This window comes from Varroa destructor, unplaced genomic scaffold (genome assembly GCF_002443255.2).
Source record: "Varroa destructor unplaced genomic scaffold, Vdes_3.0 BEIS01000005.1, whole genome shotgun sequence".
NCBI lineage: Eukaryota > Metazoa > Arthropoda > Arachnida > Mesostigmata > Varroidae > Varroa > Varroa destructor.
The window spans coordinates 31,001,794-31,016,002 of NW_019211458.1; the positions used below are offsets into that span (position 1 = coordinate 31,001,794).

Sequence of the window (14,209 nt, forward strand, 5' to 3'; positions counted from 1 at the left end):
ATCCTTGTCGTGTGGGCCTATACACATTATCGCCATTTCCGCAATGGAACGGTAAAAATCATGTTATTTATCTTGACCCATATGAAAGGCGGGGGGAAAAGATAATTTACTCGGAAATTTCAAACGCTATGGTGATTGCAATATTATAAATATCAAGGAACAGATAATAGTAATATTTGATCAATCTAACCAGATTAATATGAATCCATTTTAGCGGCGAAGATTCAGGGAGAAAAAGGTGAAGCCCGAAGGTTATACTAGACGGGAAGTGTGTTAAATGCAAATTTATTGATATATATATATATATATATATATATGTGTGCGTACTTAATCATTCGATACCTGAACAGAGTATCTTATTGACTGAGTGAAGAGCGCGTACTGTTCCCTTCGTATAAGAAGAATACGCGTTAAGTGTACGAAAATTAACTCTATTATTTAACTAAATTAATTTACCAGTTATGTTTTTTGCATTTTATGTTAAATCAATACAATATAGCTGAAAAGCAATGTATGCTATATATTTATGTACATAAGAAATTGGTCTGTAACTTCAAACGCGTGGCTTTATCTAACAGGATCGCCCTATCTGTTGTGGATCGATAGCAATGGACAATGGTAGCTGCAAACCCAGAATTACTCGCTGTCTAGTAACCTAACGGAATCTTGATATCTGATATATATGACAGAATCTGATAATAAAGAACAGTCGAACACGATTTACATGATAACTACCCAGTGCCTTTTTGCTGGATTCCGAAAATCCAAGCAAAATTGCATTGCGTATACTTAGAACTTCACCCGCTTCAATCAACGTCGGTATAGCAGCGTTCATACAGTAGACAAGTGCTCCTTACTTTCGAACACAAATTATCGCAGTGTGGACGGTCAGGTGATTTGTTATTCTTGAACTTGGCTAAGTTTATCATACCACTATTGAAGTTCAGCGGAAACGAGGGGTACACAGATGTGTTGACCAATTCAACTTTGTGACGACGGAAGTCGATAACAGTAATAAATAAGCCTATGGTTACATCAGTGGGGAGCGTTCCCTAATCCTAAGCAACGTCAAAAACGGTACAATTAAAAAAAGCAATATCTACGATATACAGTGTCTTATTTGGCTTTTCCTTTCGCACATATCTACAATAGAAGGGGGGTCTGTCTTCGGTCACTGACCGAAGCGTCGCTTTTTTAATAACGAAGAATAAAAGTAACCAAGAATCACAGTAACACAACTACACGATGACATCTTTTTACAGGGGCTTTTACAACAGGGGCTTAGCTGCTATGGCTTATTATCGTAGTGGTGGTGCTATAGTGTCTCCAAGATGGCTAAAGTAAGGTAAAAAGTCGCAATATCAGAGCGGCACGTTTTGGTTTCGTGAAAAACTGTATTACATGCTTTACGAGAGTAAATCTTTACGAGCGCGAAGGAGATGATGGGAATGATAATAAAATATATGAAATTATTTCGCTAAAGAAAATCGATAGTTATTGCCACATACACGCTACACGCCCGTTTTCTATCAGATCGCGTAAACACAATTAGCTTTTCGTGTCAGCTGTTTCAATTTGGTCTATATTGCTGCTGCTCTTTCGTCTCCGCCGTCAGAGATGGCATGAAATGGGAGCATCGTTACGTTTAACTATGATGAATCAGTACACGATTACTGAAGACACTTGTTGAGAAATTCACCGGCATCTACCACTAATAACGGTCAACAATGCCAGTGATTTGAAGACACTAGTCCAGACACAAGGCAAAGTGATAATTAGTGCGGCTATTTGGTTTCACTAACCCAACCTTCATGTCTGTTACGTTGCAACGTAAATCTAATGTACATTAGTTTGAACTCCGCCTCGTATACACAGCGTCGTTTCTGTATAGTTCACGAATAGAACATAGTCGTGCCCGGATGTGCCTGCGTGTGTCTGTATTATTGAAGTATGTAGCAAATGTTATATATATACTGTTGCCTTACCTCTTGGTGGTAGCTTGTGATGTCTGTTTGTTTGCCGGTCGGTCGGTCGGTCGCTCATCCACGCCGCCGTATTGACGACGCCACGATCGTCGCCGTCGTCAACGCCGAAGAGCTGTTTGTCTGCTCGACTCCCTTTCTCCCCTTCCAGCTATGCCACCAACATTGCTCTGTGACACGCAAACATAGATTCGCTCTCAGTTTCCTTCTAGTTGTCCACATCTACCTCCGTGCTCGCTCACTTTCGGGTGTCATGCATTCAACAACGCAGTACCACAAGTCCTATCTTATCCAAACTATTACGAAACTCGTAGGTGAAAAGCAACCTCCCATCTGTCTACGATGTCGACCAGCCAGCGAACGACAGCAGCTACCATACAAGCATCAGTAACAGTCTCGATAGAAGCGAAGACGAAACTATTGCTGCAAAACAGAATGCAGAACGCAGACTTTGCACTAGTGTCGTCTATACGCTGGCAAAATACTTCCTCCCTCTCCCAGATGGTCTTTCCCGTTCCCGGTTGAGTTCCTAGCGCTTTTGCCTCTATAGTTGGTTCCGCACGGCAATGGTACAGCGGCAGCGAAACGGGCCAATCGTGTCTCGCTGCTGACGGTAGTTGAAAGTCCTGCGAAGCAACCTAGCCCAAACTCTAGCGCAGGTCCGTGCAAAACGGAACTCACAACAAATCCAGAGCTTGCAAGGACAGCTGCCAGCAGTAGGGTAGTTGCTGAGTGTCAAACGGGTCACGCCAGATCAAACCGCCCAAGGCTTAGAAGATTGTTGAAAACGGATGTGACAACACATCCGCGAATACGAATGATGTTTCTGTAGAGCGCAAGCCAATGTCTTTGTATCGATTCCCGAGCTTTGTCTTTATGGTGAAGCATGGATGTATTAACGGAAGGGTGGCGACGGCACAGCGTTGGCGTACCTAGTAGTCAAATGGCAAGGCGGAAACAGTGAAACCAGCAACAACCAACTCCGTTTTCATCATTACGACACCAACAGTAGAAAGCGGGGCGCTGCAACGCAACAGAAGTTCGCAGTACTCGATTGCGTTGGGGACTTCTCCAGCTGTACGGGCGTCCTCAGCTACCACTTGTGAACATACTCTCGTCGTCGCTCGGCGACCTCACCGTTGTCATGCGTCCTTCTAAAAAAGCGTTAGATTAAAAAGGAGAGACAGAGAGAAGAGAACAACGGGGAAGGAGTGTTACACAGATAAAACTCGACAGGAGAACAGATTTGCCAGCTTCGCTACTATCGTTATCGTTCTGCGATGTTCGTTTGGCTCGATGACTGTTGTCGTAACGATGGGTGGCTGTAACGGTGGTCGCAGTGGGGGTGCATTTAACTGTGGGACGGGTTACCGCCCAGCACGGCCATCCGTGTTCTGTTATTTTGAGCGGATTCTGTAGCAACTCGCTAGCAGCTAGAACAGAGGTAGGGCAAACAGACAGACAGACGAGCACAGCTACTCTGCAGGCCACCTACCTTCTAAGCATCTTTGATTGCTATTGCTGCAGATCCTAACAGTAGCAGTGAGGTTGTTTATAGCCAAATTGCAGGCAAACAAGGGCAGTTGCAGAAGCGTCAGGCTGTAGCGGAAAAGAGGCGATGAGGCGACTCAGAATCAAAATTATGATGATAACTATGACAATGATAATTTCACCGAGACAAGCGGACACACGAGAGCAAGCGGGAGCAGAGTACTCTATCGCTGGAGGGACCAGACGAACGTTCAAGCAAAGGGAAAAATAGTGGTTGCATGGAATGAGAGATAACACGAGCAGCAGTAGTCGTCACAATAGTTGCTGTTAAGATGGCTCTAGGTTTAAAACGGCGAGTCGCGGTCAAGACTTGTTCGGCTGTTCTGACTTGGCTGGATCTTTTGCGTTTTTCGCGTTTGCTGCTCAATGGCCATTGTGCGGGGAAAGGGGAAGCGGTTCGGGCATTGACTGAAAGCCTGGAGCGGAACAGGAAAGTCTGCGGTAGTGGGAAAAAAGGCGTCCCTGTTGCTCTGACTCTGACAGTTGAAAAGCATTAGGGTAGCACGAGTAGAACAGAAAACGCCTGCTGTTACGTCTCTGTTCTGCGACTCGCCCTATGCAGCCTCCGGTCGAGAAAAGAAGCAAGTGAGAAAGCCGAAAGGGCAAAAAGCGTAAACGCAGATTGAGGATATGTACCATTTCTACAAATACCATGACGGGATCAGAATAGGGCTCGGTTTGGTGGCGTTTAGAATGCGTCTCAAATGCATTCCCCTTCGTTTCTTCGCTGACGATGGGGTGCCTCCTCAGACTACATGCGGTGACGTAAGAGCGAGTTCGTCTCGAAGGCCAGGGTTGGCTCAAGGCCTCTATCAAGGCCTCGTTTTCGACTAGTACAAGCGAACTTCTCGGGAAAACGACAAACACACTATCGAACAATAGGGCAAAGTAGGGTACTATGGAACAGACGGTTCTCATTGCACGATGTCAAGCTAATTAGAATCATTCGGCGTACATCCAAGAGCGCATGCGTACAGTGATAATGGACGATTCCATCGCTTTCGCGCGGCATTATCGTTATCTTTCATTCTCTTTGCTTCGCTTAGTGCGATCCGTCGACGTTGTGCTAAACGTGGTTCTGGGGTATTAGAATCGTCGTTCAGAGCTATGCCGATATTACTCTAACAACGGGAACATCATCTTGTGTCTAGTTGTACGGTGTGCTCTTTTGATCCTATTTTGTTAACCCGCATACGTCAGGCTATCCGATTTTTTAAATTTGTATATGCATACGTTATTATTTTTAACAGATGTAATATTAGGCACCACGTTAGTCCTCCTAGTACGCAAAAAGAATGTAATATCTATCTAGAGTAAAGGACAATTTTTTGCAATCGACTGCGATGACCCTGTTGGCGACATTTACACGACGCTTAGGTGTTTTCCGCAGATATATATGGACTTAATTTAATGATACTACAGCTCATTATTGTGTTGGCGTCTCAAACGCCTCAAAAAAGAACTTAGACGTATAAGCAGCATGGCTCATGTAGACTGTAACTGCGATGTATACAGCAGTGGCTTCTGAAGAAGGCAGCCTTTCTTATAGTAGAATCATCTGAAACTCTTCTTCGATCGAAGCTCTTATTTGAGTTATCCTACAACGTCCCTTCTCCCGTCCAGGTTTACCTTTGATCTGCTTGCTACCGTCTCTGCTCTTTCTTTTGCTAGTGTTAGCGCGATCCTTACCCGCATTTGTTCACCGTCGTCACCTTCGATTATTTGTCCGAAATTGTCGGCCGAGCATTGTGTTCCTGTCGGTGTAGCTACTTTCGACTGGAGTTGTTCTGATCCCAATGCGTCCTGCAAAAAAAAATAACATACATTTTGCTTCTTTTCTCTCTGTATTTACCTTTCTGTTTGTCTGTCTGTTTAGATTTAGTCGGCGATTAGATGACACTAAAAGCAATGCTGGTTTACCCCGATGCCTGTCTTTCTAACTCCCAACTTAATGCCGACTCCGTGTATTTTATATTACCATTGGGATTCGAACACGACTAGCAAACCCGCCAACTACCAAGTCAGACAATAGCTGCCGGTCTACTTGTTGGCTATCAAATGCAGGCCGAAATGTTCTTTGCTTTGACATGTTTTAGCGGCCAATATAGAGCATGTCAAATTAGAGACCGCCTCTTTTTTTGCTCTGTATTCCTGACGATTCACGTTGATGGCGGCAACAGCGGGATTGTCGCTGCTATCACCGACGAATCGGTTAAGGAACAGCCCAGGTGGACGAAGAGAGCCGCTGAGAAAGAAGCAAGGGACAAGTGCTCAGGGGTAAAACGGGCTTCCATCGTTGAGAGGAACGTAATGCGTTTCGAGAGTGGCCATGTGCTCTGTCGCCCGGAAAGTATTCTTAGATGTGTTGTCCATTACTTGCTGGCGGCGTTTAGTATATACGCTGTTTGGTGCTTGGTGCCATTGCTGCTGACTTCGTTGCCCGTACGCTGGAGTGCCTTGGAGGCCTCCCCTAGTGCCGCCCCTACTCCGAGGGCGAACAGCGGACCCATCCGGGTGTCCGGAGCATCCTTCGCGAAGCGAGCGGACAGCGCAGCTCGGGACGGAGCGGTTTAAACGGACTCACTTGAGATTCGTGAACGACACTTAACATATATATATATAGACGACAACGAGCAAACAGGGGAGAGCCAGGAAAAAGTCCAGCGGCCAGGTAGTTAGACCCGGCCGACGTCTCGTAGCCAGCAGTTCCGACAAAGCCTGCCCTCCGTCTTGCTTGTTGTTTTGCCCCTCAGTACGAACATTTTCACATCCAGCCAAAATCATGGAACCACTGGGCAGCCATGTAAAAACTACTCTTACACTATCCTCGAAGGCAGTCAAGTAGCATAGAAGTGTCAGCCTCGGGATTGGGCTAGAAATTGGGTAAGAAGTTGGAATTGTTTTTTTGATGTTGGGCGGGGGCGAACAATGCAGAAAAGCGTATACCAGCGTGTTCATACACAAATACTGCTGATCAGTAGTAGTAGTAGTTGGCGGTCGAGGTGTAAATTTACAAAGAGAGTCGGTTTATACTAGGATCTTACGGGGGAGGAATCGAGAGTATAAAATCAAGTTGGTTTTTTCAACACATATCTGCGGGCTGCAGTGTAGAAGCGTGACCATCATCGAATTCAGTCGGATTCGAGGTCCGAAGCCAATTTTGCACTGAGTGAGACGGGTGCCTGATGCGCTTGGATGACACCCGATAAAATAATGCTGTTAGACAATGACTGTAATATGAGGAAAAAATCCTCTATTAACATCGCCATCGCCACACGGAGTATTTTCTATCCTCCCACCAGCGGCAATCATATCTTACGGTAGCAGAAAGAACTGCTCAATTAAAGAAAAACAAAATGAAAATGCGGCACCATTAATACAAAAGGTGATTTTTGCAGCGCATTCACTTTCAAATTGCGATACTGTCGCTTATCCTATCGCCTTACAAGCTCCTAGGTACTTTGATTGAGCGACAACGATTTAACAGTATGTATATATACATCTAATTCTATTGTATTATGAAACCTTTTGCGAATATATGTTTTTTTACTTTATTATACATCTAATTCGTGCCTTCGTTAACTTTTTGTAGACATACGAAAGCATTACATTTTTTTAGCATACGAAAGTGGTCATCTGTGATAGTCGTGTGTTGAAAATAGGTCGACTAGTAATAACAGTCGTAGCTGTTGTAAAGTTTTTGTTGTTCGAAGTTAAACGGAACTTTGAGAATCTACTTAACTCCGCATCGTTGTTTTACTCGGCTAAGTGGCTTTACTCTATAACATACGGCTACTGTATCGCTTTGAATCGTTGAAGAACGTTTGACTCCGTGGTGGCTCTCTTCCTTTCTCTCTTTTTGTGTCTAGCGATAACCCTCTAACAGAACGGGGGTACAATTGGGAACGTAGGAGCTTAAGAAGCGTAGGGTCCAGAGGCCGTCGCTGTTGTGTTGTCGTATCAATGGCGAAGCTGCGACAATCATGGGGTGGCGTACTCTCTAAGTCCCTTTTCGAGTATGGGCTGCCCAAAGCCTTAGATTTTCTAGGCTTTCGGCTCAACCCCTAGCTGGGGCGAGTAGTCGCTATGTTCCTACTTGAACGAAGCTTTGCCGCAACGACAGCTAGCCAAAAGCCTTCCCATCAAAGACCGTCATGTAAGCACTTATACCGGACGCTATTCCCGACTGCCTCTGCTGCTTCCGCCACTGTGACTGGCTACACAGACGTTGGCCTCTTGCGCTATCCCACGGAGGCCCAGACCTCAAGTCCGCCAAGTCGAACTCCTAAAGCCGAAAGTCCAACCAACCCGAAGGCAAGTGTCTTCGCTGCTGCTGACACCGCCATCACATTCGGAACGCGAATGTTGCCCTGCCTCTTTACCGACTGATCTCACTGCAGTGGCAGACCTTCTTTCTTGGTAGGACAGGACGACACGAAACGAAAAGACAACGTCGAGGCCCACGACTATGCGGAGAATGAAAGAGCGAACGGACGCGCAGCAAGATGAATCCTCTTCGCGCGAACGGGGGTCATGCGGCTCGCTTGGCTTTACGGCACAAGGGCCATTTTTCAATGGATGCGTAGAAGCGGCGGCGACAGCAGTAGCAGCAATGCGCGTTCTCTGCGAGCGAAATGTGGCGGTCAGAGCAATGGCAGTGGCGGGGGTAGTGGTGGGGAGCGAGTAACGGGAATAGGAAAGAGACGCCCTGTTGGGTCAGAAGATGACGATTTCGAGCGTGTTCAAGACGGGAACCTAACAGTCTGCCTGTGTAGTGCTCACACTGCCTTAGCGGGGTAAGCCCGTGGAGTGAGAGACTGGGTGGGTGAGGGAAGGCTAGGTCGGCATGGGGCCACGGGATGAGAGGGTTGTTCTAGAGGGTCTGCTTATGTCATAAAGAAGAATGCCTTTGGAGGCGAACAGACGACAGTGGTAGTGCAGTCATTTTGGTGTGTCCAGCAGCAGCAGCAGCATCAGACGCGCCAACGACTGAAGTAGAGGAAAAGCATGTAGAATACAAAAAAACGAAAAAATGAAGGGAGCAAACTGAAGAGGGGACTAGAAAACATCTGGTCTAATGCCATCGTATTACCTTTGCCGTAGCAGGCGCTTCTTGATAGTAGAACGGTGGTGCGACACACACGCTAGAAATAGTAATGTACCCCCTCGCCCCTAACGACCTATGAAATAGGAAGGGGAGGCTATATAAAACCGATTTTGTTGGCAGCCAAGTCGATTAGCGTATGATTTAGCAGAGATCGAAGAAGTAAACCACATCAGCGCTAATTAATGAAATTAAGATGTACTAAAGAAAATGGAATTAGCAGTACTTATAGAAAGGTAGCATTGTCAGACAGAGTATCGCTAAGGTTTGATTTTGAATTAATTGCACGTCGCTATGAAAGACACCAAACGGTCAGAAGCTGACCCAGATAATGTGATTCAACTGAGGATACCAGAAGGACAATAATGATCCTGGTAAAACTAGGATTGATGATTATACCTCTCAGGCGTTGCTTATGATCTTCAACATCGCGTTGTATCAATATAGAACGCGGCCAGCGCGCATTGAAAATTGAAATAGTGCAGATATGAAGAAAGCATATACATGCGCACATTTATCTAGCAGTAGTCTATTTTCAGATTCAGGGAAAATTGCAATTTGTTGCCAAACTTAAATAAACGAACCTATTAAGAACTGCCGTGTCCGCTGGTAAGACCCTCAGAAAAACGCTATATTTTGCAAGATGGCGCCTTCTCTGTGCCAACGTGACAGTGGCTTATAACAATTTAGAAATTCTAAAGAGAATGACATCTAAATAGATTCATGTTTTCGGCACAGTTCGGAGACGAATTGTACACGCGCGGAACCATTTCATGCCAATGTATCTAGTAGGCCTACCAAATCCACAAACGGAGCGTGCAGTGAACTTTATAACAAAGATCAAACTTAGACACTATAGAATTTAATAGAAACATGCGCATTGCAGCTGCTCTTCTGAACTATAACATGACATCCTATGTCACACGCCTGTCTGTACTTGATACGCACTTTCTCCTAAACGACATACAATTGAAACACGAAAAACGAGTTAAAATAGGTATCTCTACAGCAGACATTTGTAGCTTTTTGCACATTCAACGTTCCTCTTTTACGTTTTTCACGGCTCTACCGAGAAAGATTTTCCAGGTGACGTTGCACGTGGGATGATGTCGTCAACGGTCTTGCAAGCTGGCAATCCAGCCTCTGCAACATTATCCAGCTGCTTGATATCTGTATTCGTGGCCAACAGCGGGAACTGACCGGTTTTACCACCAACATAGCAAGGTTGTGACGGTATCCTACGAGATTTAGTTTTATCTAGGCTTCAACGAATAAAGCAGAGGCCGTCTACGAGAGAGTAGCCGCCGTACAATAATTCTTTGTTTACGGTACTAATCGTCTTATCCGAGAGGCAACGTGGTGCTCGCCCGCTAGCACGTTGACTGGAGTTGCGGGGACTTGCCCGGGGTGCGGTTCCAGAGGAAACCTAGCGATAACGGCAGCAGAGAGGCACTGGGGATAGAGTAGTCACAGCAGCGACGTTTCAGCTGGTGATGGTCGGATGGCCGACGGAGTGCTGTTCCGGAGAGACACCGGATAGGCGTCTTCTTCCGTTATCTGTTACTGCTTCTTCCACAAGGCCGGCCAGCCCTTCTTATTCGGTTGTCTTCTCTTCTATCTTCCGTCGTTCGCCTACTTCGTTCTTTCGTGTTTTTGCCTGGATCGTCTTCGCTTCACTCGAATCGAGGCCTCTTCGGCAAAGGCTTCATTACACGACCAGTGGCCAACGACTAGCGGCGGGACCCCTTCACTCGCTGTGCTAGCCCCGCTTACTAGTAGCCGTCGGCCCACTTTGGCCTTTATTTAAGCTCTTCGATTCCCCTGTATCTGCTAGCCAACCACCATCCTGTTTCTCCTACGTCTCCGCCCAGTTCTTTGTGTGCCGTTTGTAAACCCAACATTTTTAGAAACGAAAAAAAAAACATGATTGTAAGTAAAAGTGACCGAAAGCCGAAAGAGCGCAGAAGAGACATCATGGTCTCGGATGTTCGGCCTGCGTTAACCCTACTCCATGCGGCAACAGGCCTACCGTACCCTTCTAGCTCCTGTCTGATATAGATCAGAGACAGCATGCTAGTCTTGCTTTGGCATTAGCTTCTATATCTACTCATTTTTGGTGTTCCGTTCGCCGATGAGGATATTACCAGGATCCGGCCCTTGGCATCGTTGTCGTCGTAATCTGGTGTTGCCGTTACTGCTCGCAATGCAGATTGGCATTGGCAAGATGTTGGGTGCTAGTGCTGTCTCTACAACCGAGCTACAATAGCTGCTATATATTAGGCAATGAGAAGTTATGTGGATGGAGAAATGAGGCCGGTGGTGAAGCTACGGATGCATTCGAGAAGTAGTAATAGTAGCGATAGAGGTTGTACAAGTATGGGAATTGTCATAGACAGGCGATAGGAGTAGTACGAGTCCTGCCAATCAAGCCGATTCTGTGCGCGGTTCTTCAATTCGTTGTAGCGTTAGCTGCTTTTCGTAAAACGTCGAGAAACACGTGCGTGTATCATTAGGGTCTGCTGTACAGGTAACACACCGAAACTCGAAATCGGCAGTCACCGCATAACTACTCGGGTGTCCTCGGTTTTTTGCCCTTCATTCATTGCGCATTATACTGTACAGTAAAGAAAACATCCACTCGTATAGCCTGTTGTCGTTATCGAAAAGATCTTACGGGGCGATATGCGTATTAGCATCCCCGACAGGATCTGAAGCCCGATCCTACAATGATCGCGCGAGCTGTTAGCCATTGCTGCTGCCGTCGTCGCCGTTGTCTATGTGATACACAAATAAGATATTAGCGCTTCCTGTACTTCGTAATTTTGCGTGACCCTTTCGTTCAGCTATCTAACTTTATCTTATACACGGGTATGTTCGCATCACGAGAAGAGAACCGCTATTATCAACCGTCACCTTCTGGTACCAATTAAGTTCTGTATAACCATTGCCCTTTTGCTCTTACCCTCTTCACTCTATTCCCGATTACAGTATTCGGTCAGCAGCCATTTCCACAGCTCGCCTTATTCACGACTAAGCCGCCTTGGCGTATACACACGTATAGGTTAGCGGTGTATAGAAGCAGGCAGCAGAAACCGGTGACGCTAAGGCAGGGGCATCTGAGCCGGGAAGAATCCCTTAAAATGTGTGGACTCGAACGAAAACCTATCAGTTTACTGACCTGGCCGCTACTTATCAGTTTATCACTCAGCCAGAAAGCCGAGGAGTCAGTCAGCCACAACCAGCGAGGCGTTGGACTAGCCAACTGGATGCCTCAAACGGTGGCTTCAACGTCACGAACTTCGCCTTCGTGGACCAGCCTCCAAAGCTACGAGAGCCCTGAGACAATTATTGACACAGCTATAGTACTGCTATTGCTACCAGCCTCTATGACTCCGTTGACGACATAAATTCTTTGAAAACAGTGAAGTGAAAAGGTAGGCTTGTAAACGAGAAGGCCAGGATTTGGGGACCCAGTAGACGAAGTAGAGGCAGCAAATATTAATGAACATCACCTAATTCAATGTAAGAATTGTTTAATATACTGGGAAGAAAGGGGGTGCTCATGCTGCATTTACTGGCAGAGGGTCGGCGGTGATAGTTCTAGGTAGCGCTTCTGCACTGCAGCAGCTGGTGGTATTACCGCTGCTATTTTTTTGCTATTGCATTAGTTTGTAAGTAGTAGCGTTTCGTATTATATAGTATAACATTAATGTCTGTACGGCAGAACCGTTAATCAGGAGAAATCCTCTGACGTTAGGTCCATCGGATTTTTCAGAAAAAAAAAAAAAAGAAAGCACACAAGAAATATATAGACACATGGATAGACAGAGACCTTAATTGTGCCGTTGAGTGGAGTGAGGATACGTATCATGGGAAAGCAACAAATGAAAATCAAATGTACATATTTATGAGGTATGCTAACTAGTGCAGAGCAGGCACTTATCTGTGCGTACTCAGGATCAATACGTCTGGAGATCAAGAAACGCAATACACAGAAGTAGTAAGTGGACAAATAAACTGCACCATTTTTGGCTTCCAGGAAAGATTTTTTTCCAGGTGTTATCCACTGCGAATTAGCTATATATAGCGAAATTTGTTATGTAGTACAATTCGAGCACGCTTCCCATTAAGACTTGGATGACTCAAGACTTCCCTAGTACAGCTGTGTTCCGTGTTACTATTCACCCTCCAGCCTTAAAATTTGTCACGACTCTTTGATTATCCATGGCCTGTTCAAAGGACCACACTTTTCTAATAGGTTGTCACGCACTGCTCTAAAGGGGCACAGACTGTTTTTCTACTGCTGCGGGTGTCACATACAATCAACAAAGAAGATATCATAATAATTAGCCTTCGTGGAACTTACATAGGTTAAGCTATACACTATGGTAGGATGTCGTCTTCTCCACCATGGTATACTCTTTATAAATGTGTTACCGCTAGTATAGAAAATTAACGCTTTTTGTGGGTAAGGCAATACGACACAATGTGATGGTGACTCGGCGTTACTCTTTTATTTCATTTACTAAGCCGTTAGTTGCACTACATCGTTAATTAATCCCTTTCCTCCTTCAATTATAAAATCAATCTATGTTTTTTTGCATATTAGTCATTGGTCCGTTATTGTCAGACTATTTTGGGCCTACCGCCATTTTCCTGGAGCTTCATTGTTCTTTCAACTGGTCTAAGTAACGTCTGTCACAAATGATAGTAGTTTTCAAGTATAAGAGTCCTCTATACCTCTTATAGGTATACGTTTTTTCGCCGATCTTTTTGCTCGTTTTGGCCCTGTAGACGGGGAGTCGTGCGCATCCACCGCATCCAGTGACAGGCTAAGTGGGCCGTTGACAGTGAGCTGAACAAGCGCTGCTATCGTGGCCGCAGGAGTGGAATAAGTGGGACTGTATGCATGGCTGCAGGCCGTTCACCTCTCATTTGTTGCAGCGGTGTTGAGACAGAAACGGCAAAGCTGCAAGGAACTAAAGCAATCTGGACGGATGGACATCACCAAACGTCGTGGCCTCGTCGGAATGGTTACGGGACACTGCCAGATAAAGGAAAGTGTATGAGCGTCGGGAGCGAACGGTTAAGAATCCCGAACGCAGCCGGTAGCAGCAATGGTCGCTGGTGCCTTCCCCCCCCCCCCCACGGTAAATCCCAACGACTTGCACAGTTGACGTCTGTGACCATATTGTCAAGAGTCTGCCTCGCTTTCGTCGAAACCGCTATGGTCTGCAGAGGAGAGCATAGTCTTGCTCTTCGGGTTTTCTTCGTTCACTGACAAAGGCGACATCCCGACTCCGCTCGCTGCCCCGCCTTTCGGTTTTCAGATCCCGATGACGCTCCCTGAGTGGAGTTCCCTGATTTTGCTGCTGCTACCGCTTCCAACGTTGCCACAACGACCAAAACGACAACCGCAAACGCAGAGCGACCGCTCAACCGCTTCTTGGGCAGTGGCCCAACGGATGGATGAGAGGTGGTTGGTGGGGACCACATCGGAGGACGAAGAACGACGACGACGACCAAGACGACATGAATGAATAAAATGAATAAAACATTCTTGACGATGGCC

At 46.0% G+C, this 14,209-nt stretch overlaps 2 protein-coding genes across 8 annotated transcripts in view; one reads left to right on the top strand and one right to left on the bottom strand.

Annotated features, from left to right (window-relative positions):
- LOC111251533 (uncharacterized) overlaps window positions 1-5,338 on the bottom strand; it is a 93,095-nt gene extending 87,757 nt beyond the window's left edge. For both annotated transcript variants that reach the window (XM_086991137.1, XM_086991136.1), the window contains exons 1-2: window positions 5,223-5,338; window positions 1,986-3,136 (exon numbers count right to left, since the gene is read on the bottom strand). Coding sequence is in view for 1 of the 2 variants with exons in the window: in XM_086991136.1 (XP_086847262.1) it covers window positions 1,986-2,043 (58 nt within the window). In the remaining variant the exon portion in view is untranslated. The remainder of the gene's footprint in view (window positions 1-1,985; window positions 3,137-5,222) is intronic.
- Window positions 1-14,209, top strand: part of LOC111251532 (nucleolysin TIAR-like) — a 249,310-nt gene that overhangs the window by 14,852 nt on the left and 220,249 nt on the right. The gene's annotated exons all lie outside the window — the stretch shown is intronic.